The sequence below is a fragment of the Chelonia mydas genome, chromosome 6 (assembly GCF_015237465.2).
Source record: "Chelonia mydas isolate rCheMyd1 chromosome 6, rCheMyd1.pri.v2, whole genome shotgun sequence".
In the NCBI taxonomy this organism is placed as follows: Eukaryota; Metazoa; Chordata; order Testudines; family Cheloniidae; genus Chelonia; species Chelonia mydas.
In genome coordinates this window covers 79,483,565-79,511,213 of record NC_051246.2, presented here as the reverse complement: position 1 = coordinate 79,511,213, position 27,649 = coordinate 79,483,565, and the positions used below count along the sequence as shown (strand labels likewise).

Here is a 27,649-nt window from a genome sequence, read left to right as displayed (position 1 = left end):
TGTAAGGGGTTTCTATTGGAACTTAACTTGGCTGCCCTGGTTGTGTCTAGTTGTACAAGTTGGAAGTGTAATCAGGGTACAGTTGTGTAAAAAAGAGTAATCACAGTGCAAGGGATGTTAGGCAAAAGAGAATTTTGTGTGTGCACAGGAAAAAGAAAAGGAAAAGGGGAGGAATGATGGGAACACTGAGCCTTGGGTGGCTCTGGGGGATCAGATTGTTGCTTTGGTGGGTGTGCATGAAAACTCTGGGGGCATGGGAGGCAGTCACACCTTGTGTAAAATTAATATGGCTAATATAATGTTATGGCAGTTAAACTATGGAAGGAATGTGCATTTTCCCAGGACGCGTGCAGTGTATACTGGAGAAGGGGTAAAAGAAATGCAAACAAAACATGGTACTTAAGTAAAATCCTATTAGGGCTCCAAAAGGGGCCACAATAAGTTGTGATTTCTTTTTCAGATCTCTGTGTGATTTGGAGCAGGAGATGAAAGTGGAAAGTAATCAGAACTCTAGTGGAAGTAAAATGCTTCCCTTTTAAGACAGTGTCTGAGCTGCTAACAGCTTTGGATCCAGAAGCAAGCTAGTAAGCCTCTGTGCAAATTACCTAGCTGATGGGCAGAAAGGAGCTGCAAATAATGAATACATCTGGTCAGCAAACAAGCTACTAGAAGACTCAGATTATGGCCTCCAGGAAAGGGAGGTGAAAAAACAAGTCAAGCCTGAAAATAAGGGGGACAGATTAACCTTAAGGGGGTGGGTGGGTGGGAAACGGGAACAGGGAATAGGGGTGGGGAAATTGGAATCGTTTGGCTAAGGGCAGGAATGGGAACAGGGACACAGGTGAAAGGCTCTGTGGTGTCAGAGCTGGGAAGGGGGACACTAAGGAAGGAAACTGGAATCATGCTTGCTGGAAGTTCACCCCAATAAACATCGAATTGTTTGCACCTTTGGACTTCGGGTATAGTTGCTCTCTGTTCACGCGAGAAGGACCAGGGAAGTAAGTGGGTTAAGGAATAAGCCCCCTAACAGGTATCAGTGAAGTAATTTGGACAGTCGGAAACCACCTTCATTTTTTCAAGGTAGGTAACAATGCCTAATGAATAGTGCTCATTTCTATCACTGAGGATAGTGATAACAAAGGGACTAAACAGAACTATGGGTTTGATCCTGTGGCCCTTATTCAGACTATCCCATCAACTTCATGTTCATGCTCTACATTATCATCTTCCTAGACAGGACCACCTCTAGGCACCAGCAAAGCAAGCACATGCTTGGGGTGGCACAATTCCAGGGGCGGCATTCCGGCCACCCTTTTTTTTTTTTTGGCTTGGGCAGTTGCGCTCTGAGAGCTTGGGGCGGCAAAAAACCTACAGCCGGCCCTGTTCCTAGAAGTATATTGTTTCTGTGTATATAAACACATATAGATGCTCACCCACATACTTTTCCAAGGTCCCTTCTTTTAGACTCAATTCGCTTCTGTCCTACACAATTTATGTATTGTATTTTGTACTCTTCTATATTATTGACATCAAATATATAGAATTATTCAACTGAAGTTTTAGAAAAACATTATTTATGCAGGAGAAATTAATCTTACATCATTATGATACTCTACTAATAATTTTTTGGTGTTCCATAAATAAGCCTTGGCAGTTGAGAAGTATGATGTATATTATTTAGGAACAATGTTAAATACAAATACCTCAATAATCAGAATACACTATCATTTCTCTGTTAAATTCAGAACATTCAACAATCAAACACAAGTCTGAAAGCCCTCTAAAAATTTAATTAAATCTGTGGTTTATAATGTCTGGTTTGGAAGAAATGAGCTCTGAACTGAATAATTTTATTTGCACAGTTACACACATGGAATGACTAAAACTGAATAATTCCAATCTATGCACTGTTTGCTCTTATTAGGTAACCAGTAGGTTGCTATTCATTCATGCCTATCTTTGGCCACTGCTTGAAACGAAGAAAACTCTCTTTGAATAACAGAATGTTTTTGTTTGGCTGGCTGTTTTATTTGGCTAGAATAGAACATTATTTCATCCTATGGTGCATGAAAGAGGCCCAGGGCTGTAGTATTGGGACACCAGCAAAGAAAGGGAAAACACAATAAAAGGAGAGAGAAAATCCTGTCTCTTTAATGCACAAAACTTTCGTTGTGCAGCCACAGTGTCCTGGTCCGCTCACAGAAAAGTAATACTAACGCTTTCTCCAGTTTGGTTCAAAAGGATTTGTTAAGTAAGTGCCAGACCCAGGAAGGTTGGCTTCCTTGCCTCCACAGATTAGGAGAAGGGGAACAAGTACAGCTCTCTAGTTTCCCAAGGCCTTCAAGTCTCCTGGCTCTATTCTGTTCTGGTCAGAGGAGAGAGAGAACACTCAATTCTCCATAAGAATGCCTAATCTATTACTCCCCTTCCACACAAACCTTGATGGGCCAAGGTGAGACTCTTCTATTTCCAGCTGGCAGGCCAAGCAGCTTCTCAGGGAAGAACAGGCCTCCCTTTGATAGAAAGGAGTTACCTCTTTCCTTGCCTTAGTGTGGGTTATACATAAACCATCCCTTACCAGTAAAGGCCCCAACACACTAACAAAAAACACAGCATCCAAACCTCTCTTTTCCGAGCATGATTATTGAGGAAGTGGTAGGAAACTGGTCAGAGCAACATTTAACCTCCACTGATATTTTTAAGATCCTTCCAATCCATCTTCAGGCCAAGCCATGGCACAGAACTGTTGCAATGATTGACAATCTCCCAGGATGACTCACAACACTTAAAAATGTGATGCTTTTTAATCTTTCCTCTGCTTTTGACACTGCCACTCATGAGGGATTGAGCTCCTTATGGGACCTCACAGAAGTTTATGAAGTGGCTCTAAATTGGCCTTTCTAAGAAATCCCACAGAGTGCTGTTGGGGAGCTAATCCTGCTCCCCAAAAGCTCTCAGATGTGGAGTCCTGCAAGGCTCATACCTGTCACTGCTCCTATTTAAATTCTCTTTGAGACAACCATGAGCTGACATGGGCTATGATATCAGCAATATCCTGACGACATGCAGTTCTATATGCATTTTTCACTTTGCCCAGACAGCCCTATCTCCCAGTACATTTCAGTACATGGAGGAAATATGAGAGTGGATGAAGAATGTCTGGGTCACATTGTACCCAGTAAAGACTTAAAACAGACTAGGAGGAAAAGGGAAGCGTTTCCAAGAATTGGCAACCACCACCAATTTGCCGTCAAATGAGGGCACACACTTCCCATAGACAAAATGGTGTCTAGCCTCATGGCCATGTTGCACACATGCCCTTGACAAATAGCTAGACAAACCAAAAGCACCTTCCTCCAGTTGTCAGCTAACATGAAAAACTTGACTCTTCTCTCCCTGACAATTCTTGTGGTCCTGGAATAGGACTGCATAAGATGTTTTTGCAATTGTTGCATCGGTGCATCACGAGATGATCCATCTCCTAAATGATTCCAGCTGAAGAGAGCATATTACACTGGTGCTCTGGAATCTGCACTGGATTTCCATTCACTAATAGTTCCACTTAGAGATTATGATATTGATCTACAAAACCCTTAAATGAGTAGAAGCATATTATCTTAAGGACCATGTTACCTTAAGGAGATGCCATGGCAGCTGCAATCCTCTGACATAAATATGACTAAAAGGTATAAATTCTAAGAAGAAAGAGATAGGGCACATTCTCCACAGGAAACAGGAAGAGTCTAAGGGCTTGTCTACACTTAGAAATTTTACAAAATACCTGTTATGGAATATTTTTTCTGGGATAGCTATTTTGGTAAATTTCCCAGTGTAGATAAGCCATAAACCACCTTATTCAGATCATGCTGTAATGACTCACCTTTTTGCCAATACATTCCCACCGAGAAAGGACTGGAGCAGGTGAAAAAAATTTGACATTATGCCCCCAAAAAAGAAGCTACAGGAAGTGCAACATGCAAAAATAATACAGGTTGAATTAAGAAACTGAGATCCAAGGTTAGTAGAGCTAAAAGAGTGTAGACGAAGGCCAGGAACTCTAGAGAGGCAGCACGCTCATTCTCAGAGAAATGGAAGGCATTATTCATTAGAGTTCCCTTCCAATAAATGACGGAGAAATGTGACGGGCTTTGAGTAAAATTGCGTGCATCCCTCCTCATTCAGAGAGAGGGTTGCACTGATGCAGCGGGGCTGAAAGTGGAGGGGGGCGAAATAGGGGGAAAGGAAGGTTATTGAGCAGAGTTCAGAGGATTCCTTGAATATTTGTATTACACATGAACTCAACTTCAAAACAGTTTCTTCTGCTCCAACTATCTGTTCCCCTTAGAAGTCAGAACACTTTGAGTCACTTATGGTAATTATGTGGTAATTATCTCAAGTTTATCTACCTGTAAAATGGGTACTATGCAGAAGTGTAGTGACCATTCATTATTTAATGCCTGTAAAGTTCTTTGAGATCATTCAAGAAAAACTGGAACAGGAATATAAAGTATTATTACATCATAAGAAATCATTGTGCAAATTATTATATTGTCAGAGAGGATGAGAGTCACTAATAGCCATGCAAACTTGCTCAGGACAGAATTTGGCCTTATGTGTTCAGGTGAAAAATAAGCAGCAAAAGCTAATGAACTCCATTTACATGAAAATATCGCTTATAATAAACACAGAAACAAGAAAATCAGCAGAATAATTCAAAAAAAGTTTAGAGAAACTGCCCAGCACCTTTACAGAAGACAGAGGCAGAACTATTTCAAACTGAATATTGTTCAAATTTTTTCAGGAGGGATTGGCTGTTCTTAAAGAATTCTTTAACTATTGCTTTGGGGAATTAAGACAAAGTTAGTGATGACTATAACTTTCTATTAAGCAATTTTCCTTCTCAATTGTGCACAGCCACTTATGAGTCAGAACATAACAGCTCAATCAAACCTTATTATATCAGTTTTACTTGAACCCGTCAGAAATGCACTGAGAAAATTCTGATATTACTGCAAGACTTAGAAAAACCTTTTTATAAATTGACTTTTTTTAAAACTAGAAAGAAGAAAATGGATCTTACCTTTTTAAGTTCGCTTAATTTCTTTTGCCATATAGCGCGAGCGACACGAATGTACTTGCTGTCAGTTACATAACAATTTGCCATGAGGATGTGGTGGAGTTCAGCGTTGTGGCTCATAGCTTTAAGGACTTTCTCAACATGGCTTAGGGAGACTGTAGCCTCAGTTTGTATGCCACCACCTACAAGCTTCATGGTACAAGGTACTAAGGCAATCTGTCCAGCACAGTATAGAACTTCTCCAACCTAGAAGAGAATAAGAAAAAAAAAGAAGTTTGAATTTTTGTTTCCTTTTTCTAAGCATTCTCTTTCAGCATTTGCTGTTCTCTGTCATCAAAGAAGCATCTCTGACTTCGCCACAAATGGAGCAAGTATGTCAACCTAAAGGTCATTTTCGACAGGGATTTAGTTACACTGTAAAAGTATCACACTGTAATAAACTTTAACCTAAGAGTTAATACATGGATGGTCAAATGTGCATAATCTTCAAAAGAATCAGCCGTGAACTGATGAAGTAAGTCTAGAAATATGTAAATTTAACCTTTCACAATGTCACAATATTTCTCTGCAATCACTGAAAGGGTTTGTGTCAAGTTAAAAAATAAGTTGTTTACAGCCTGGCAACTCAGGTACACAGAAAAATTGATCTTTTTACTTCTACAATATATGGACAACAATATTTTTCATTATTTTAAGGCAATCATATCAAGGTAACCATTCCCTACAGTGTATTAGCCTAACAGCTCTGTTTGACATTAAATTTTGCTATTGTTTCTACAACATGCCAATCCCCAAATATGCTGAATGGTTGGCTGCTTCTGCTTTCTCCAAGTACACTTGCACAATCTACAAAGTTTCCATGAGTTTAAACAGGTGGAGTTATGGGCTACTGTATTTTATGGGGTTTTTTACATATATGCATAATGAATCTGGTTTGCGGCTGCTTACATTTTTTTATTTTATTTTTATTTCTTTAGATGTATACAAACAGGACAAAGGCAACTATCCATAATACTCTTGGTGTCCTTGGCATAACTTAAGTATCATTAAAAATAATACCCAGCTAACGGGCAGCTATAAAATTCATGATAAGCCACCACCAAGGAACAGGACACTGAAGACTGCTGAAGAATCATCTTACTGGGACCTAGAGTGTTGGGTTTACCTTCCAGAAATCTAATTACAATGCCTGTTTGCTTCAAGAGTTAATTGGTTGCCAGATATACTGCTCAGACAGGGTATCCGATCCACATATGTTATTTCGTGGCTAAAGCATAGCTACTTTGGGCTGCTTTTCACAAGCTTACCGGACAGCACTCTCAAGACCTACATTCTCAACCACAGCTAACAGAGGAAACATTGGTTCCAACTGTTCAGACATCTTCAGGACTTACGAATTTAATGTCAACATCAAGATCCTTCATTCCCTTATTCTTTATTTCTCTAAAGAGTCTATACAATTTCTGAGCAGTGAATGTTACTCCACATGACAAGAAAACTAAGTACAGAAGTTGGATGTATAGTGGGTGTAAGCAGCTTTGAAGCCAGCACAGGAAACATATTGCTGTAAGTAGAGAGAGCTGGGGAAAAGCTCTGCCTCACTATGTAAAATGGATTGTGCAAGAATTCTTTATGAGAAATTTTCCAGAACTTTTTGTATACACTGTATAAATTCCTCAAAATTAAGGCTAAGTAATAAAGAAATCTGTGTCCTGGAAGACATGGCAATCAAACCATGTGACAGACCCATATGCAACTCCAAATCTGTCCTCATAACTGTCTGTGTCTAACAAAAGACTCACACATGTAACTATTGGAAGAGTGTCTTACACAATTTGGCATACAAATTCTATGATTAGCAGCTGAAGAGGGGGAGGAGGCACAGAGGAAGCATAATAGAATAGCTGACACCCATCAAATGATCTTTTAAAATTGTATAAGATGTCTAAAATATTGTTTTGATAATGCTATATATAACCCCGAATTTTGAAAAAAGAAATGCAAGCAATATTTTGGTTAAAAAGAACAAATGGTCTTTTTTTTTTTTAAAAAGACTCTTCTATTTTAAAATATGTGCCACTGAACAAGGGAGTCCAGCCAGCTATCAAGTGGCATATTGACAAGATAGGAAGCAAAGCCAGGAAGATATGATTCAGACGGGCACAGGTTTATTTTTGAAAAAGAGGCCTTTGTTCTCACCTCCGCTAAATTAAATCTTTGGATAAGACAAAGCCTCTAGTGCAGGTAACTTGCAATCTTCTATACAGAAATCTCCCCAGCACCACTTCTCCTTCCCCTGTTAGGCCCCTGGCTTTACACGCATCACCCATGTTAATTACTGGATAGACAGAAGAGCTGTTCAACCAGTTCATTTCCTCTATTCTTGAACAGATTGTTTGAGACATAATATGAATACTAATTAATGATAAAATATCTGTCAGTGTTTTGAAATATGCACTAAGACAGCATTTTCTTAAAGTCTCCTGGATAGTTCCAATACAATTAGCCCTGCTGGTCATAAGCAGGGTCAAAACAAAACTCTGAAAGATTTGAGCAAAACTGGCAACACTTTTGGCTCAAATTCAGTGGGAATTGTGCAGAATTTTTTTTTTTTTTTAAAAACCCAACAACCTTTTTTTACCCCTCTGTTCTTAACATACTTGTTTGCATCTTAAGACATAATTAATAGAAAAACTGTATTCCCAAGATGCCACCATGTTATAAAAAGGTGAGTGTCAGTGGGGAGAAGAAGGAGAAGGAATCAAAACAAGGTCACAGATTTTCAGCAACTATTTTGCAGAGGGACAGAGCTTAAGTTAAAAGGGGAAGGGGAAGCACATCCCTCTCCTCCTCTTTCCCAATGGCTTGGTCATGGCACACAACTATCAAAAACCAACAAGGGCAAAGCAGCAAAGAACAAAGTGTTTTAGCAGGTTTCAGAGGGCTGTCTGTACAGCGTTTTAAATACTATACAGAAAGGTGATAGCAGAGTAAAAACCCATCTAAAGCTGGGAAGACTCCATAATATCTCATTTGCAGTATTGAAATCATACAACAGGAGATGTCACAATGTATGATGGCAATCCTTGTGTTGTGAAAGTACTGGGAAAAACCCTGCTAAAGCTTCACAACAGTTTCTTTGGAACCTCTATGACGACAACGGAAAATTTAACACACTATAGTTTCACAGAATATCGAGTCCAGAGAACCAACATTATCAGTGGAAACTGAACTGCAATATAATTGTTATGCATTCACACACCAATGTCATGGTTCCATTTGCACTGTGAATTTTATTTCCATTGTAGCCCAATAAAATATTTCCTATGTTAAAATTCCATTAAAGATCTGATAAACCAGCAAATGAAAGCCCTCTCTGACTTAAGGCTTATCCTTCTGGGCCAAATTCTGATCTCAGTTACACCAATCTACATCCAGAGTAACTCCACAGAAGTCAATGGAATTGATTTGGATTCAGATTGTCGTAAATGACATCACTGTGATTCTACAGATTCTTGCACCTTGTGCACCACTTTATACCTGTGCAAAATGCAAAAGTGAGTCTAATAAACTAATCATTCTATGTTCATTTTTCCTCAGTGTAAACGACTACATAAAGTGCAAGGCAAAAGAGAAACAGGCCCCCATAGTCTTTAATTCTGCCTGTTATGGCTAGGAATGCCAACCTTTCACATGGGTGAATTCTCTTATATATTCTAGCGGTGCTGCAACATCTAAGCACAATACGAGGCCAGATCATGGCACGTTCTGAGTGCTGGAGCAAAGGAGTAAGGAGGTGTAAGGTACCCTCTTACTTCCAGTTGCTGTCTACCCCTAACACTGCTCTCACTGGGAGAGGGAAAATAGACTGCAGAACCGAAATGTAACCCTCTTCTTCCTCCCCCCATTAAAATAAGGTGAGCAGGAAGGAATGGCTGGGGTCTTGGTTCTGCCTCTCCAACAGGCCAGGAAGAGTAGCTGCATCAGTGCACAAGATGGTGTATGCTGTGCCAGGTATAGATCCGGTACAGTGTGCTCTCACCACAGAGAAGCTCACAAATCGAGAGTGTCAAATTCCCTGCTGGGCTACTTCTGAGGAACCACAACAATGCACTGCTCCTTACTCTGGCTCATGGCAAATCTATGGTTGCGTCCACAAGGGGTGAGATATACAGAGAAAAAAAATATTTGTCACTTTAATTCAATCACAGTATAATTGTACCTCATTTATTTATTATTTCATAAGAAATAGCTCATGTGTATAAAATTGAAGATTCCACTTAATAAAACAGGTGAGTGAATAAGCCACAATGTATTATTTCACATATTCAACTTTTTGAGCAGGACATGCCAACTTTTAGCTGAAGTTAGACTCCTTTTCCCCTAGCACAGATTCTAAATCAGTGCAATTAAGACCACTTTGCAATTTATACTCATTGTATAATAAACTGTTACCAGCCACCTACACTTTCCTTCACTAAGCAGGGAGGAGAGATAATAACTGATGACATCAAGAAGGCTGAGTTTAATGCTTATCTTGCATCAGTCTTCACTAAAAAGGTTAATGGTGACCAAATACTCAACACAATTAATACTGACAACAAAGGGAAGAAACACAAGCCAAAACAGGGAAAGAACAGGTTAAAGAATATTTAGACAAGTAAGTCAGTGGGGCCTGATGAAATTCATCCTAGGGCACTTAATGTACTAGCTGAAGCAATCTCAGAACCGTTATCAATTATCTTTGAGAACTCATGGAGGACAGGCGAGGTCCCAGTACCTCTCTTTAAAAAGGGGAACAAAGAGGATCCAGGGAATTAGTCCAGTCACCCTAACTTTAATAATTTGTTCCAGTGTCTTTCCAGGTATCAAACAATTAATTTGTAAGCACCTTGAGGATAACAGGGTGATACATAATAGCCAAAATGGATTTAGCAAGAACAAATCATGCCAAACCAATCCAATTTCCTTCCCAAATGGGGAAAATCAGAAGTGTCGTATGTAAGACATGGGAGGTAGTAGTCCTGCTCTATTTGGCATTGGTGGGGCCTCCGCTGCAGTACTGCCTCTAATCCTGGGAAGCCACATTTTGAGAAAGATGTGGACAAACTGGACAGAGGCCAGAGAAGAGCAACAAAACTGATCAAAGGTTTAGAAAACCAGACCGATGAGGAAATGTTATAAAAGCTGGGAATGCTTAGTCTTCAGGAAAGAAGACTGAGGAGGGACCTTATAACAGTCTTTAAAAAGCTCAATTTGTTTATCTTAACAAAGAGGAGGTTAAGGGGTGACTTGATTACAGTATGTAAGTATCTACATGGGGAACAAATATTTAATAATGGATTATTCAATCTAGCAGTGGAAGTTGGCTGGAAGTTGAAGCTCGACAAACTCAGAGTGGAAATAGGGTGTACATTTTTTACTGTGAGAACAACTTACCAAGAGCCATGGTAGATTCTCCATCACTGACAATTTTTAAATAAAGTTGGATGTTTTTCAAAAAGAAATGTCCTAGGAACTATTTTGGGGAAGCTCTATATGGCCTGTGTTATACAGGAAGTCAGACTAGATGATCACAATAGTGCCTTCTGGCCTTTGAATCTATGCATATGTTAAGGGCTGTTATAAAGAGGATAGCGATCAACTGTTTTCCATGTCCACTAAAGGTAGGACAAGAAGTAATGGACTTAATCCGCAGCAATGGAGATTTAAAAGATTTTTAGGAAAAACTTTCTAACAATACGGGTAGCTAAGTTCTGGTGGAATCACAAACATCGGAGATTTTAAAGGACAGGTTGGACACACCCCTGTTGGAGATGGTCTAAGTTTACCTGGTCCTGCCTCAGTGCTGGGGTCTGGACTTTATGACCTCTTGAGGTTGGAAATGGCCCAACTTGATGATCACTTTAGATAAGCTATTACCAGCAGGAGAGTGGGGTGGGAGGAGGTATTGTTTCATGGTCTCTGTGTATATAATGTCTTCTGCAGTTTCCACAGTATGCATCCGATGAAGTGAGCTGTAGCTCACGAAAGCTCATGCTCAAATAAATTGGTTAGTCTCTAAGGTGCCACAAGTACTCCTTTTCTTTTTGCGAATACAGACTAACACGACTGTTACTCTGAAACCCTTCAGCTTGATATTTCTATCATTCTGTGAACTTAAACATAATAAAAATTACACATCCAGAAACTATTCCAGAAAATGAAGTGCTAATGGAGCTAATTGGGTGCCACTGATGTAGCTGATGCTTACAGATAGGGGGGAACAGCTTCGTATCAGGAATAATTGAGAGTGTTATTTAGAATAGAATACAGTAACTCCTCACTTAACGTTGTAGTTATGTTCCTGAAAAATGCAACTTTAAGTGAAACAATGTTAAACGAATCCAATTTTCCCATAAGATTTAATGTAAATGCAGGGGGTTAGGTTCCAAGGAAATTTTTGGGGGGCAGATAAAAGGCATTATATACTGTACAGTACTGTGGTTGGGAGGTGCCCGTGGCTTACCCCACACAGGCACAGCCTCCTGCAGGCAAGGACACTAGGAAGCACCTTGCACAGCAGAACGGCAGCTTATAGAATCATAGAATCATAGAATATCAGGGTTGGAAGGGACCTCAGGAGGTCATCTAGTCCAACCCCCTGCTCAAAGCAGGACCAATCCCCAATCAAATCATCCCAGCCAAGGCTTTGTCAAGCCTGACCTTAAAAACTTCCAAGGAAGGAGATTCTACCACCTCCCTAGCTTCCCCCCCGCCCAGAAGAACAGGTGCCAACTTTGCCAGGGGATGCTCCAGGCCCGCCTCTTCCCGTCCCCACTCCGCTCTAGTCCCACCTCTTCCCGTTCCCACTCCGCTCTAGGCCCGCCTCTTCCCGTCCCCACTCCGCTCTAGGCCCGCCTCTTCCCGTCCCCGCTCCACCTCCTCTCAGGAGCACGCTGCGTCCCCGCTCCTCCCCCTCCCTCCAGAAAGTCCTAAGCGCCTGTTTGGCGGCGGGGGAAGTGCTGGGAGGGAGGGGGGAGGTGGCGGAAAAGAGGAACTTGTACAATGCTCCCTTGTTAAGTCACTGCTCTTCCACAGAATCGTACAACCAGTGGACAGAGCAGGCAACTAAACGATGTTATAAGGGAGCATTGCACAACTTTTAACGAGCATGTTCCCTAATGGAGCAGCGACATAACTCCAAAACAACATTAAGCGGGAGAAAGTTAAGTGAGGAGTTACTGTAATTAAACCTTTGGACAAATATAACCTGTTAAGGTCAAATCAAGCTTCTAAAGGGAAATCATGCCTTTCATGCCTCAGGCCCCATCACACATCATGGGGCTGGTTCAGTTAACCTTAAGATCAAAGATGTAAGGTAATGCAGGAAACTAATAATTTTATCTACATTGTCTTCAGTTTAGCTATCTTTGCTATAATGAAATACTGGCTAATTACCTTATGTGAATGATTGCAACTAGTTTACCTGTGTATGCATAAGAAATAGAGGATTAGCTTCAAAGCAATGGTCCATAGACAATCTGCAATGCCTATTCTTCCTCGGGGGAAGGTCCTGCTGTGTTAAGAGTCTTGTCATCTTATTAGAGAGCTATAAAGGAAAGCCCTGGACCTGATCCTGCCATGTCAAGTCTGCTTAAACTTTGAACAGGAGAAGTATAAGTTGTAAGATGGAGATCTTTCAAATAATGACTTGGAAAAACCTGGAAAATGCTTGAAAAGACTTTAACAAACTTTACATCTAAGCTGCTGTTGGATTCTCACCTGTTGGGATGATTCCAGAGAGACTTTTACAAGTGAGCAGTTTATACATCTCTGCTATGAAACTGACCTAAGGACTCTACACATTTGTATGTATATTGATCTTTTAACCATTTTAATGCTCCTTGTTCTTTTTCCTTTTATTATTAAGCCTTTAGTTTTAGTTACTAAAGGATTGGCATCAGTGTGATTATTGGGTAAGACCTGAGACTCATACTGACGTGGAGATAAGTGTCCAGTCCTTTGGGATTGGTGAACCTCACATATGGTGAATCAAGTTTTCAATACCCCTCACTATATTAGACTTGGCTGTCTAAATGGGAATCAAGGGCTGGACTGCTTACAAGGGATTGTATTTGGCTTCTAGTTAACCACTGTGGTTTTAAACACACTGTTTTGTTACTGGCTTGGTGAATCTAACTACAGAATGAATCACCAGTTTTTGGGATTGCCTGCCCTATTCCTTGCAGTCTATCTTGAGCGTAACATTCTCAGTATGGCCCATCCAGGCCCCTGGTCACAGTGTTGCAGCCACACCTGTATCCCACAAATCAGTTCAGAGTGAGATTAGTACTTAGTCTGCTCACCGGAGGCCACGAAGTGGGTTTCTCCTCTCCTCTCCTTTGTACAGGGAAAGGTGGGCACCTTTGATGACCATAATCGAAAACATACTACAGAAGCTGCTCTCCATGGCCCCCTACCCAATCAGGGTCCCAGGTGTGCAGCCAAACATGCAGCAGATTCAATGGTCTGGCTGCAGACACCCATTGGAATGAGGCCATGCACGAGTGACACGACTTCAGGTAGAGGCTCAATGATTCTATCAAAAATGTAACTGCATGGATGAAACATCCATCTAGCCTAAGATCTTTAATTCAACTTTGCATTAGGACTGATGATCAGCCAATGGAGCAAGCTCAAGAAAAACAGCACACTGCCTGATCCTAGCCGGCCAGAACTCTTCTGTGGTTCCAGTTGTCTGACCAGACCCTGGACTTATGCAGTTGATCCAGCCCAGCCCCACCTCTCTGCAGACAAAAAGAACCACTGACAGGCATTGGGGTTGTGCCCAAATTGAGGGATGCCTGGGAACTTTACAGCAGGGTGCCTGGCCAGGGTCTGGCCCAGCCCTGGGTCAGGAAATGCCAGAGCCTAGCCCCATTACGGGGGAGGTGGGGCGGCTAAGGTTGGGTTGGGTTGGTGCTTTAGTCCTTCCCATAGCAAATCATGCTCCCATCTATCCACCCAAATCTTGGTAACCCCTAACCACCACATTACCCAACTCTGTCTCCCTCTTTGACTCCAGTGGTCTACTATGCTCAACTTCCACTTACAAGGAGTTTAAGGGACATTGAATTCCCATCCTCTGCAAGGACTTCCCTGAGCTTGTCAAGGCTATTGACGGATCGCTTCTCTCTTCAGGCTCCATCACACATCAGACAGTCCCCTTGGAGGTCATTACTTTGGCAATCTTGTAGTTTTGGGTCATATGCACTCTTCATTTGCTATTCATCATTGGTGTCCCCTGGACCATCGCTCACGAGCAGCGAATCAGCTGGTGCTCTCAAGCTATACTCTTTTGTTCCCTGTGGTGCCGACAAGCCTTCCCAGCTCCAGCGAACAGCCGTTTGCATTCTGTGGCACACTCCAACCACTGAAGGACCCAAAATCACAAACTGAAGATTTGTCAGTAGTGTCTGGAATTCCTGTCAAGTACCGAGAACATGCCAAAGTATTCGACAAACAGAAGGCAAAGGCTCTACATCCTCACAGCTGTGACGATTGCCCAATAGATGTTCAACCAAGAATGGAGATCCCTTTCAGACACATTTATGCCCTATCTGAACCTGAGTTGCATGCCCTCTGGGAATATGTCAAGGGAAAACTTGACTCCCCCAACATGAGCACCTATCTTCTTTGTGGCAAGAAGGATGGATCCGTCTGACCTTGCATTGATTATCAAGCCCTAAATAAGCTCGCCATCCACAATCTATACCCACTTCCTCTGATATTCAAACTCCTGGAAATAATCCATTTGGCTTGGGTCTTCACAATGCTAGACCTGTGTGGAGCATGCAACTTGGTCAGAATCTGGTAGGGATATGAATGGAAGACAGCATTTCAGACCAGATATGGCAATTTCAAATACCTGGACATGTTGTTTGGTCTATGTAAAGCCCCTGCTACCTTCCAGCATTTCATGAATGACTATTTCAGAGAAATCCTTGACAAATTCATGACCTACTTAGATAATAGTCTCATTTTTTCAGAGAATCTAAAACTCCCTGACCACCAGGTGAGCACTGTTCTTGACTAGCTTTGCCAAAATTAACTTTACGTGAAACCTGAGAAATGTGAGTTTGATAAACACACCATGAAGTTTCTGGGCTATTTTATCTCCCTGGAGAAACTTGCCAGGGACCCTGCAATACTACAGCGATCGCCGAGTGGAAAGTGCCCTCAAATATATGCATGGTACACTAAATGGGGAGGGCTGTGAGTTACTACAGAGAATTCTTTCCCAGGTATCTGCCTGGTGGGTCTTGCCCACATACGCAGGTTCTAACTGTTCGCCATATTTGGGGTCAGGAAGGAATTTCTGCCCAGTTCAGATTGGCAGAGACCCTGGTGTTTTTTCGTCTTCCTCTGCAGTATAGAGCACGGGTCACTTGCAGGTTTAAACCAGAGTAAATGGTGAATTCTCTGTAACAAAGTCTTAGAACCATGATTTGAGGATTTCAGTAACTCAGCCAGAGGTTAGGGGTCTATTAGAGGAGTGGGTGGATGAAGTTCTCTGGCCTGCAATGTGCAGGAGGTCAGACTAGATGATCACAATGGTCCCTTCTGACCTTAAAGTCCATGAGTTCCTCAGGTTCACAAATTCTTAAAAGCGATTTATTCAAGGATTCTCTAAACTGGTAGCTTCTATAAAATCCCTCCTCCAGAAGAACTAAGTTCACCTGGTCAGCTGACTTGCAGATGGCTTCTGAATGCTTGAAAAAGGTGTTTATTTGTGCCTCCTTTTGACCGATCTGGACCCCACAGAATCATACAAACAATAGGAGGAACTAACTAATTGAGGCCCAGATCCTACAGCTAAACAGTTACACCCATACTTAACTTTATATCTGGGAGCGTTTGCAGGATCTGGCCCTGACTAACTATCCAGGGGAAAAAAAGGGAAAGTAACACAAAGTGCTATCAAATGTATAAAGTAAGCAAAATGGGGGAAAGATGTTTTTTCCCTCTATTTTTTTTCCAATTATAGTAATCTTAGGTGCTCTTTGTAATAATAGCATTCAGATATGTTCAGACACATGGAGACAGACATATGCTGCAGATGAATGCATGGCTATGCAGATGGTGTTGCCAGGAGGGCTTCGGCTTCCATGGGATGCTGTTCAGAGAAAAAGGACTGCTGAGCGGAGATGGGGTCCATCTATCAAGGAAGGGAAGAGTATCTTTAAATACAGAGTGGAATTTCATTAGATTTCCCTTTTGTCTCTCCTTTGTCCCTGCTGTGGTTGCCCAATGCCTCCCCCTTCCCCCTGATTCCAACCCAGGTCTCCATGTTTTGGACTTGCCTGTGAGGTTTTGTCTCCTCCCACATTGAACCCAGTTTAAAGCCTGCCTCACTATGACTATATACTAATGCAAAAAGTATGGGGAATACACAGGAAGAAGTAGAAATACTGAATAATACCGAATAGTGAATAATCAAAATTATGACATAATTGGCATCACAGAAACTTGGTGGGATAATTCACATGACTGGAAGAAGGGTATAGATTTTTCAGGAAGAACAGGCAGGATAAAAGGGAGGAGGTGTTGCCTTGCATATCAAAGATGTATACAGTTGAATTGCAGATGAGATAGAAATGGGAGGCAGACATTTGAAAGTCTGTGGGAAAGGATAAAAGGCAAAAAAACAAGGGTGATTTAACGGTAAGTGTCTACTATAGACCACCAAACCAGGAAGAGGTGGAAGAGACTTTTTTGGAAGAACTAGCAAAATCATCCAAAACACAGGACTTCGTGGCAATGGGGGACTTCAGATGTCTGTTGGGAAAAAGGTACAGCACGGCACAGATTATCCAATAAGTTCTTGAAATGCACTGGAGACAACTTTTTTATTACAGAAGGTGAAGAAAGCAACTAGGAGAAAGGCTATTCTAGATTTGATTCTGAGGAACATGGAGGAACTGGTTGAGAATTTGAAGGTGGAAGGCAGGCTGGGTGAAAGTGATCATGAAATGACAGAGTTCATGATTCTAAGGTATGGTAGGAGGGAAAACAGCAGAATAAAGACAGTAGATACCAAGAAAGCAGACTTTGGCAAACTCAGAAAATTGGTAGTAAAGATCCTGTAAGTAAGGGTAAGGCAAAAAGAGTTCAGGAGCTTAGGAAGTTTTTTAAGGAGACATTATTAAGGGCACAAGTGCAGATTATCCCAATGCATAGGAACAATAGAAAACATGGTAAGAGATGACCCTAGCTTAACCAGGAGATCTTCAATGACCTGAAGCTCAAAAGAGAAGGGGAAACTAGGTCTAACACACAACACAAGCATGTAGAGACAAAATTAGAAAGTCCAAAGCACAAAACAAATTTAAACTAGCTAGGGATATAAAAGGTAATAAGAAAACATGTTATAAGTATTAGAAGCAAGGACAGAGTAGGGCAATTACACATTGAGGGAAAGACAATAACAGAAAATGGAGCAATGGCCAAAGTGTTAAATATCTTTTTTGTTTCAGGTCTCACTAAAAAGTTAGCTGTGATTGGATGCCTAACATCGTGAACATCAGTGTTAATGGGTTAAGTCTTAAGATATGAGACTAAAATAGAAAAATAAGTTAAGAATTACTTAGACAAGATAGATATTTTCAAGTCAGCAGGGCCTGATGAAATACATCCTAAAATACTTAAGGAACTGGCTTAAAAGATCTCCGAGCCATTAGGAATTATCTTTGAGAACTCGCGGATTACGGGAGAGAGGTCCTAGAGGCCTAGAAAAGGGCAAATATACTACCTATCTACAAAAGAGGGAATAAAGACAACCCAGGGAATTATAGACCAGTCAGTTTAACTTCAGTACCTGGAACAAATAATTAATAAATTATCAATAAAATAACTTCAGTACCTGGAACAAATAATCAATTTGTAAGCACCTAGAAGATAATAGGGTGATAAGCAACAGTCAACATGGATTTATCAAGAACAAATCATGTCAAACCAACCTAATATCCTTCTCTGACAGGGTAACAAGCCTTGTGGACGGGGGGGAAGCAGAAGAAGTCATATATCTAGATTTTAGTAAGGTTTTTGATACTGTCTCATAAGACCTTCTCATAAACAAACTAGAGAAATATAGCTTATGTGGAACTACTATAAGGTGGGTGCACAACTGGCTGGAAAAGCATACTCAAACAGTAGTTATCAATTGTTCAGAATGAAGCTGGAAGGGCATATTGAGTGGGATTCCTCAGGGAACTGTCCTGGGTCTGGTTCTAGTCAATATCTTCATAAATAATTTGGATAATACCATAGAAATTACAATTATAAAGTTTGTGGATGATACCAAGCTGGAAGGGGTTGCAAGTGCTTTGGACGATGGGATTAGAATTCAAAATGAACTTGACAAACTGGAGAAATGGTCTGAAATAAATAGCATGAAATTCAATAAGGACAAGTGCAAAGTACTCCACTTAGGAAGGAATAATCAATTGCAGAAATAGAAAATGGGAAATGACTGCCTAGGAAGGAGTACTGCAGAAAAAGACCTGGGGGTTACAGTGGATCACAACTAAATATGTGATCCGATGAAGTGAGCTGTAGCTCACGAAAGCTTATGCTCAAATAAATTGGTTAGTCTCTAAGGTGCCACAAGTACTCCTTTTCTTTTTGCGAATACAGACTAACACGGCTGTTTCTCTAAAAACTAAATATGAGTGAACAATGTAATACTGTTGCAAAAAAAAAAAAAGCAAACATCATTCTGGGATGTATTAGCAGGAGTTCTATAAGAAAGACACGAGAAGTAATTCTTCCACTCTACTCAGCACTGATGAAGCCTCAACAGTTCTTGGCATCACACTTCAGGAAAGCTGTGGACAAACTAGAGAAAGTCCAAAGGAGAGCTCCAAAAATGATTAAAGGTCTAGAAAATATGACCTATATGGAAAGATGGGGAAAAAAAGGGTTTGTTTAGTCTGGAGAAGAGAAGACTGAGAGGGGACATAGCAACAGTCTTCAAGTATGTAAAAGGTTGTCATAAAGAGAAGGGTGATAAATTGTTCTCCTTAACCACTGAGGACAGGACAAGAGGTAATGGACTCAAATTGCAGCAAGGAAGATTTAGATTAAACATTAGGAAAAACTTTCTAACGGCAAGGGTTGGTAAGCACTGAAACAAATTACACAGGGAGGCTGTGGAATCTCCATCATTGGAGGGTTTTAAAAACAGGTTGGACAGAAACCCGTCAGGAATGATCTACATAATATTTAGTCCTGCCTCAGTGCAGGTAACTGAACTAGATGACCTACTGAGGTCCCTTCTGGTCCTACATTTCTATTAAGATTACAGTATCGCTTTAAACCTCTAATCTCTCCTCCTTTCACCAGCATTGAGCCTGTAGCACATCCCTCTCATTGCTAAGGAGGGTCTTTGGATGTAATACTAGTTTAGTCATCAGTATCACTGCTTGAGGTTTGACTAGTTAAAGCCCCAAGATCATTCCTGGACTTGGGTGGCTAACAAAACAACATGCCATGACTGTATCAGAATAGAGAATTTGTGCACTACAGTGTGCATATGCTGTTAAATTTTAATTACTTTATTTAAATGTGCTATTAAAAGTTTCAAATGATATACTGCTATCTGAACAAGAATTTTTGAAATTTTCTAAGGGAGATATTTCATCCACTCACATAAAAGTATTTATGTTGGTAATAATATACTAATTGCCCAGCAGGAACAAAACACCTGTTTCTTAGGATTGAGTGGAGTCAATACATAATAAACTAAATCTGTGTTGTAAATGCAGTCTGGTGTCTGAGTGACTGTTGCCCTTTACGAGGTCACAGTGCACAAAAGATTCAGTGACCCCGTGACCTAACAATCAAATAACCTACCATTATGGTCAGTCAATGTAAATAAGCACAACTGACAATGTGCTAATTGGCTGCCCCTGGTCAGCCCAGTGTACCTCTAACCTTAATGAGGACCTAAATCAATTAATACTTCAGGCAATAAAAACCTCTTGCTGATTAAGTTAGATAGAAATCATCTTTTCTAACAGGATTAAAGCTGTAAGGTGGTGAACTTTTAATTTAATATATGATAATCCCTTCTTCCTAGGGCCCTCTTATTTAGCTAATGATGGTGAAATTGCTTTCTGTAATGTGGAATCTTTGATTCAGCAATCCAGAGTGAATAAGGCTTTTTTAAAAAAGATACCATTTATACAATAACATGAAAACATTTTCAGTACATAACATGCATTTGAATTCTATATGACTCACTCAATTTTAACATGTTATGATCTTCAAGTAGAAACATACATTCTTTTTCTTGAACTAGTACATGTTTCATTTTAAAATTCTGTGCAAATGTATCAATGGATTGATACTCATTTAATTTAAGTTTCCTTTCTGAGAAATGGCTACAAAATCAGTAGTTGGAAAACAAAGGATTTATTTTAATTGAAAAATGGAAGATCTAATGGTCATTACCCACTACTACTACAAAAGCCCCAAGACAAATATAAGAACGTGCATATTACTTAAAAATATCATAATTTAAATTCTAGAACTGTCCTTTAAATAAAAAAGGAATTTTTCTCCTGGCTAAGCTTGTAGAAGTACAATTAATTACATTAGAGCCCATTAGTGCTGTCTCCATTACAGACACGTAGTTTTCAGAGGTTTATAACACAGTTTCAGAACGTTGGCATCTGGCTGAAACCTGCCACATCTAATTTTGAGATGGAATTTAATACGTGTATTTCAAAGTAATAGATATTTGGCCACATATGTTACAGGAAAGGAAACACTACTTTCCTTGCATTCTCCCCCAGTACCAAAGTTTACTTTCTCGCACTGATTTACATTTTGCTTTTTCAGATTAGATATCTGTGGGGTTTTAGTCCATTATGTAGAGCTGATTAGACACTTTTGATATTAAAGTGAAATAAGAAAATTCAGCTTTACATATGCAATAACTCTGTTCTATACATTTTTTTACTACAGTTTCATAAAATTTAATTGTACCACACCATTAGTACATATTTACAGCACATATTGTAGTGACTCTAAAAACACAGCTAAACCTGTTTTGTATATTTCAATTAATAAATATACAAATTCCTATTGATAATGAGGAATGTATACTGTTATCAATTGGCAGCTGGAGCAGAAAGAAGCATATTGTGTATACACAGTAACAGAAATCTGGTAAATCTTACCACAATTATTGACTTGACAGTGGGTCTGAAGAACCAGATACCTAACAGCATCATGCACACCAAATCCACTTTAAATAAAAAAGTAAACCCTCCTTCCACTCCCTTCCACCACTAACCACTCACTCAATCAAGTACAACAAAATGCTAAACCTATATATTGTTTTGAGCTCCAAATAACAGGCAGTCTTACATATGGGGCTTCATGCTGGCAAAACTCCCACACACTTCAGTGAGAATTACCTGGATGCAACAAAAGTAAACTATTAGGCCAAAATGTTCAAGAGAGAATAAGGTCAGCATTTCAGCTTCAGTTCTGAATTTTATTACTTATGCATGGTTAGATCAGACCAGTATATTGTTTGCATATATACTGTTTTGGATGTAATAGTTATGTTTAAAGTTTGATCAAAGGCAAATCAATTTTATTTTGTTCTACAGCATGGTCTCTAATTAAGGGATGTACAAAACTGAAATTTCAGATTTATGGAAGACAAAGTTTCAGAAACTCAAGTTCTGACATAAAAGCATCTCACGGCTCTGCATTCATATTTCTATTCCCAGTGTGTTGAGATCACAAAAAATACCAAAATTGTGCTTTTAAAAGACAGCTGCAACTGTAATTACAAATGGCTAGGCTCCACCACGGAGACACTTGTAAACTGGATAGGCAAGGGCTACCTCCCCACTGCATCCAAACGAACCAACCACAACCACTGAGGACATGGCAGTTGGCCGTAGGCCCACCCCAACTTACCCCTATCTCCACCCACATGGAGTCCCCAGAATTTGGTGGGAAGGGGAGGGAGGAAGCAGAGCTGAACTATGCTTCCTTTCTCAGGCCAGAGTCCCAGGACAGTGTTTCTTCTTCTGTCTGGTTGGGCCAAAGCCCCACACAGGCACACACTTACTAACTGGAGTTCTTGTTGGAAGTCTAAACAGAAAGGCCAAGGGCTCAGTGGGCATAAAGGATGAACTATTCTCTCATCTCATCCCTCCAGTACAGAAAGATAAATCTCATAGGCAGGTAGGTCAGCGTGAAGAAAGCTGCACTGGCTTTGTCCAGCAATGTATTTATTGTGTGGGAAAATAGAGAAAGGATAGTCTCCATGACTATCATGCTACCACCTTTCATATGGTCTATGTTTTCCTCTCACAACCTCGGAAAAAAAGTCAAACTCCCACACTATTGCATTTGCACAGACTGTCAACTGTGTAAACATAAAATACATTTCTCATGTCTAAAAGCTGGAGAGAAGTTACCAGAACCAGTTCACTCACTTTGAGTGAAGTTCGCAGAAGCAAAAAGGTACTGTAACAAATCTACCCCCATGACTTTAAACCTAATGGGAAACTAAACTCAGCTTTAAGTCAGCGTTTTACAAATAAATTAATAAACAAACAAACAAATAAATATAGACATGAAATAAGTTGCTCTTTGGGGCAGGTACTTTTTGTTATATGTTTGCCTAGCAGAAAGCGGCTGGCATTCCTAGATGCCAGTCCAATAAACAAATAAATGAATTAATTAGTGATTAGAAATGGACCAAATACAAATCCTGGAACTGAATATCCCCAGATGCTTGGGTATGTCTAGATCCCAACTTGAAGCTTATGCTAACCTCTTATAAAAACTGTTCTTATAAAAACTTATAAAAACTGTATAAAAATAGGTGGGGGAAATCTTCAAAACCTAAATATAAGAAATCAGTAAGTGTCAATAATATGAATCTTAAATGGTAACAATGACTTAGCTATTTAGAAAATTCACCAGATCTGTGACAATTATTGATTTATTAGAAATCATGGAAAACTAGGAAGATACCTGCGGACTGAAAAAAATAAAATAAAACTGTTATTCTTATATTATCATAAAAGGAAAGAAGAGTGACTTTGACATTTACTGTACAGTAAATCTAACTTTAATTCATTGAAAAACAAAGTGAAAGAGAGAGAGAGAGGGGAAAACCAACCAACCAAACCCCCACATCTGAAAAGTTTGATTAATATTAATTGTATTTATATAATGGCCCTTTAAAGAATGGTTGGCCTTGTTTGACAATAAATGAAGAAATATATATGATATAAAAAACACCACCTTACAAAAGAATATATAGAGGGGTTCAACTTTTAAAAGGGAAAGAAAGTGATTGAAATAGAAGGTAATGGTAATTGTAGATGGGATTCTGACCAATGAATATCAAGTGTTTATAAAGTTCATATCATGCCAGCCATACCTGATTGCTCTTTTGCTTTTAATATTTACAATTACAAAATGACATTAAAGTACATGTAGCAGATGTGGATTTTAACAACATTTGATACAAGGTCTCAATAAGATAGTTTAAATTGGCTGGGATATAAATATTGTTAACTAGCTGAGGGATTGCTAGGAAAATATAATGAAAAATTGCCATGTACTGAGTTGGGATAGGTGTTTAGTGGGGTGCTTTAGGTACTGGTGTTAGGCCAGATTTTGTTTAACATTTTTATTAAGTCAATGAAAGAAAAGATTAACAGCATACTAATGAAATCCACAAAAAAGATTAACTTGGAAGGTCCTATGAGCATCAATGAAAATACAAAAATAATACAAATGGACCTAGACAGGTTAGAAATATGGCCAAGAAATAATAAAATGAGATTCAACTTGAGAAAAGTGAAAAGTAGTCCCAGAACATCTGGGGAAAATATATTCTAAAATACAGATATTCAAAGAAGGGAGAAAACCTGACAGCAGTAGCGATGAAAGTGACCTTCAATTGTAGTGTAAGAAATTAAATGAGAGTTTCCAAGAAGATATGGGCTTTCATACACTAAAGCTTCATATCACAGGACAGAGACTCTAAATGATATGGGTGAAATAGCACCCAATATCCTGTATTCAATTCTGCGAACTTAAATACCAGAAAGATGTGCATAAGTTGGTAGAAAGACAGAGAAGAGGAACATAAAATGTTTAGTGGGATGGTGGCACTGATTGATGAGGTAGAATTTGAAAAGCTAAGAAATTCCTAAAGGTTCTACCAGCTTGACAATTACATCTGTATTTGGAAGGGTGTAAAGACCAAGGAGGGAGATAGAGCTGATTGGAATATTTTTGAAAAGTGACATAAATACAATAAAAATCATTTTTGTCTAAATTTTCCCACACAAAATCTCAAGTTTTGGGCAAAAAACTGAAAATAATTACTCAAAACTAGAAAAGTTTTGGCCAAGAACCTAACATTTTGTTTCTGAAATGTCTCATGGCAGGTGTAGTTTTGTCGCCTAATGCCCCAATGGGTCTGGCTCTATAGATGGATGACAATCACCAGGAGGCATCATATACCCCCTCTTACTGTTGCAATGCATCATGGAAGTTTCAAGATGTTCCATCTTGACAAAGTCAAAATTTTCTTTAGAAAGAAGATACTTTCCACAAAAAATCATGTTTAGTCAAAAATTCAGTTTTCCATCGAAATATGGTTTTGATGGAAAATTTTCAAAGAGCCCTAAGAAAGACAAGAAATACTGAGAGTGATGCAAGCGGTGTTACTAGAAGTAATGGGATGAAAGCCCCAAAAAGAAAATTTAATATGAATTATTATTGTTATTTACTGGTGCAAGTATGTTCAGCAAGTACAGAGGATGATACAGTCTCTGTCCAAAGATATCAACCACAGATCACACACATGGCCAAATTCAGCAGCACTAGCACAAGGGAGATGCTTACTCCAAGACAGGTAATATTTAGTCCTGGTCCACTGACATGTTTAAGTTCTCAACACAGCTAGAAATCAATGCATTCATTATACAATTGGAAAAGTGTAATTTGCATATTTCTGAAGTGCTACAGCACTTGTGTCTCGCTGTAAAAGGTCTTGAGATATCAGACTTCATACCTTGATTATGCAAAAAGGATATTTTAAGTATTTTTATGACATTTTAAAATTTAGTAGTTAACATTGACATCTGCTTGTGAGGCTTTTATAAATAGATTAATGGTATTATGGAATGGTATTATTTGATTTTACTGGGGTGGGGGGAGACTAAACAAAATAGAAGAAATAACTTTTTTTCAGAGTCTCTGTAAGGTTATAAACAATATAAACTATGTAGCCTACACGATAGGGTGGTGTGGTATCAAGGTTTTGTATACACTCATCTGGGATGTCTTCCATGGATATATAATTTATGGTTTCATTTGTGCATTTGCCAGTTATGAATCATTTCCCAAATTTTTGCTGATAAAGTTTTATATGACACAATCACGCTTGCCTCTTTTCCTATAGATAGATAGTGTGTGCTTGTGTGCTATATATTTCTTTCTCATTGTATCTTCTTTGTCTATTTCCCAGTACGTATCTATATCATGGATACAGATATAGGGAAGGAGAGAGAATGAACAATGAGAGAGAGATTGTGTAGAGCACACACGCATACATACTTACTATACATAGGATAGATATAGGGAAAGAGACAAAGAAGATATGCCAATGTGGTAAAAAGCTGATCTACTGGCATGAATTTGGGATGGCCATACTATATAGATAGATTGAAAAATGTGTGTATGATCCATCTCTCTCTCTCTCTCACACACACAATGTACTTAGAAAGGAATCTCACTGTACACCTACAGTAATGAAAGTTGCAACTAAGAATATGTCTCCTTTTAATAACTAAATTGTACATTAAAATATCACTCCAGAACTGTTATTATAAAATAGTACTGGAGAAATTTCTAGGCTGCTACCATTCAAGGCTGTGACATTGTGCTGGAATCCGGCATCCAAGGAGAATCAAGATTGCAGTCATAAAATTTTATGAAGAATGAGTTAGGTTTTTGCCATTCCTACCTGTCTTTACAATCTTTACTCATGCCAACCGTCTCCATAGATTAGTGTGATTATAAACAGAAGAGAGATGGCTAGGCAGCCAAATACTCTGTATTGAAAGGTGAAAGCGGTACATCACACTACAGTAATTCACAGTGTATGAAACACATTAACAGTGACATTCCATTCTCATGGTAAAGATGCACTTTCCTAGCAGCCACTTGACTTAATATTCTTATTCAAAATATGCCTTTCATGCATGTCACTGGCTGCCTTAAGATGCTGCTTTGGGATAACAGGGAGACAGGTAAGAAGCAGCCGCATAAAACTTATTTGCAAACAGCTGACCACATTATCAATATATAAGTGATCACTTTCATATTATCAGAGTAGTGTCATTTCATACAGTTCTAATTATGTTCTGTGTATAGCTAGTCTCACAGGGACTTGATATATAGTAACTAAGCAAATTAAAAATTAAATAATAGCTCAATCAATATTAACACACTTCCCTGAATCTTTAGAGAAAGACTATTCAGGCCAAAATATTCAGTCCGACTGTTCACTTTATAGGCTGAACATTTTAATATCTGAGTTTTCCGTGTGAGAGAGAGAGAGAGAGAGAGAGAGAGAGAGTGTAGATAATGCCTTATACAACAGCATATACAACAGACTGTTCCACATCTCAGTCTTCCTCCTTCCCGCCAATCCATGCTTGACCATGTACATGGTCTTCTCTCATATGCAATAAAGCCAAACTCCAGAAAAGCACAAGTTGGGGTACTAGGTGTTTCATCTTGCACTCTGTGAAGTCAACGCAAAGCTCCCATTGACACCACTGGTGTAGGATCAGGTGTAGGATCAGGTTATAACACAGGGTAGAGGCAGCATATTCCCAGGTATATGAAAATGTATTCCTTTTTTTAGCACGTATGTATGATACATTTTCATTTCAACAGTAGCGCAATCTTCCTTAGGGTGCAAGGCAGCGGATGAGTCTATGAAGCAAATTTAACTATGCACATATAACTGTCTATCTTACACACTCGATATCCTTCACAGTTAATTTAAAAACATAATGAACTTAAAGCAAAGACAGACAGTACCAATCCCACAAAAGATAACAAATACACATATATTATATGTATTATATCTTGCGCCTCAGGAGCCGCTAGTGTGGATTTCATCACCTGTGCGCAAACTTACTGAATTTGTTAACACAAGGATCAGTGCCTTAATGGGTAGTATGCTGTGTAGCTAAAGTTTATTTCTCCTGCTGTCTGAAATGTCCACTCCCCATCTCTGCAAAAATCATGACCATCCACCAATTCTTCATATGTCACTCCCTCCAGCTCCTGGCTCTCACTGAGATCTGGATCCCTTTGTCTGACCTCTGACCTCACTTATGGAGACCGCTTCTCTTCACATCTGGTAACAGACTATGGTGAGATGCAGGGCTTTTTCTCTCCTGTTTCTACTTCCAACACCTTCCTCCTATTCCTTCCCACACTTCCTCCATTTTTGTACAGCAC

General features: G+C 39.5%; 1 protein-coding gene across 6 annotated transcripts in view; it reads right to left on the bottom strand.

The window, feature by feature from the left end:
• The window catches only part of DPH6 (diphthamine biosynthesis 6), a 362,214-nt gene that overhangs the window by 86,203 nt on the left and 248,362 nt on the right, over nucleotides 1–27,649 (bottom strand). For 5 of the 6 annotated variants that reach the window (XM_007069356.4, XM_037900521.2, XM_043548583.1 and 2 more), the window contains one exon: nucleotides 5,081–5,323. In XM_007069356.4, the coding sequence (XP_007069418.2) occupies nucleotides 5,081–5,323 (243 nt within the window). Of the gene's footprint in view, nucleotides 1–5,080; nucleotides 5,324–27,649 lie in introns of those variants that run through there. The other variant, XR_006291518.1, reaches the window with a different exon arrangement.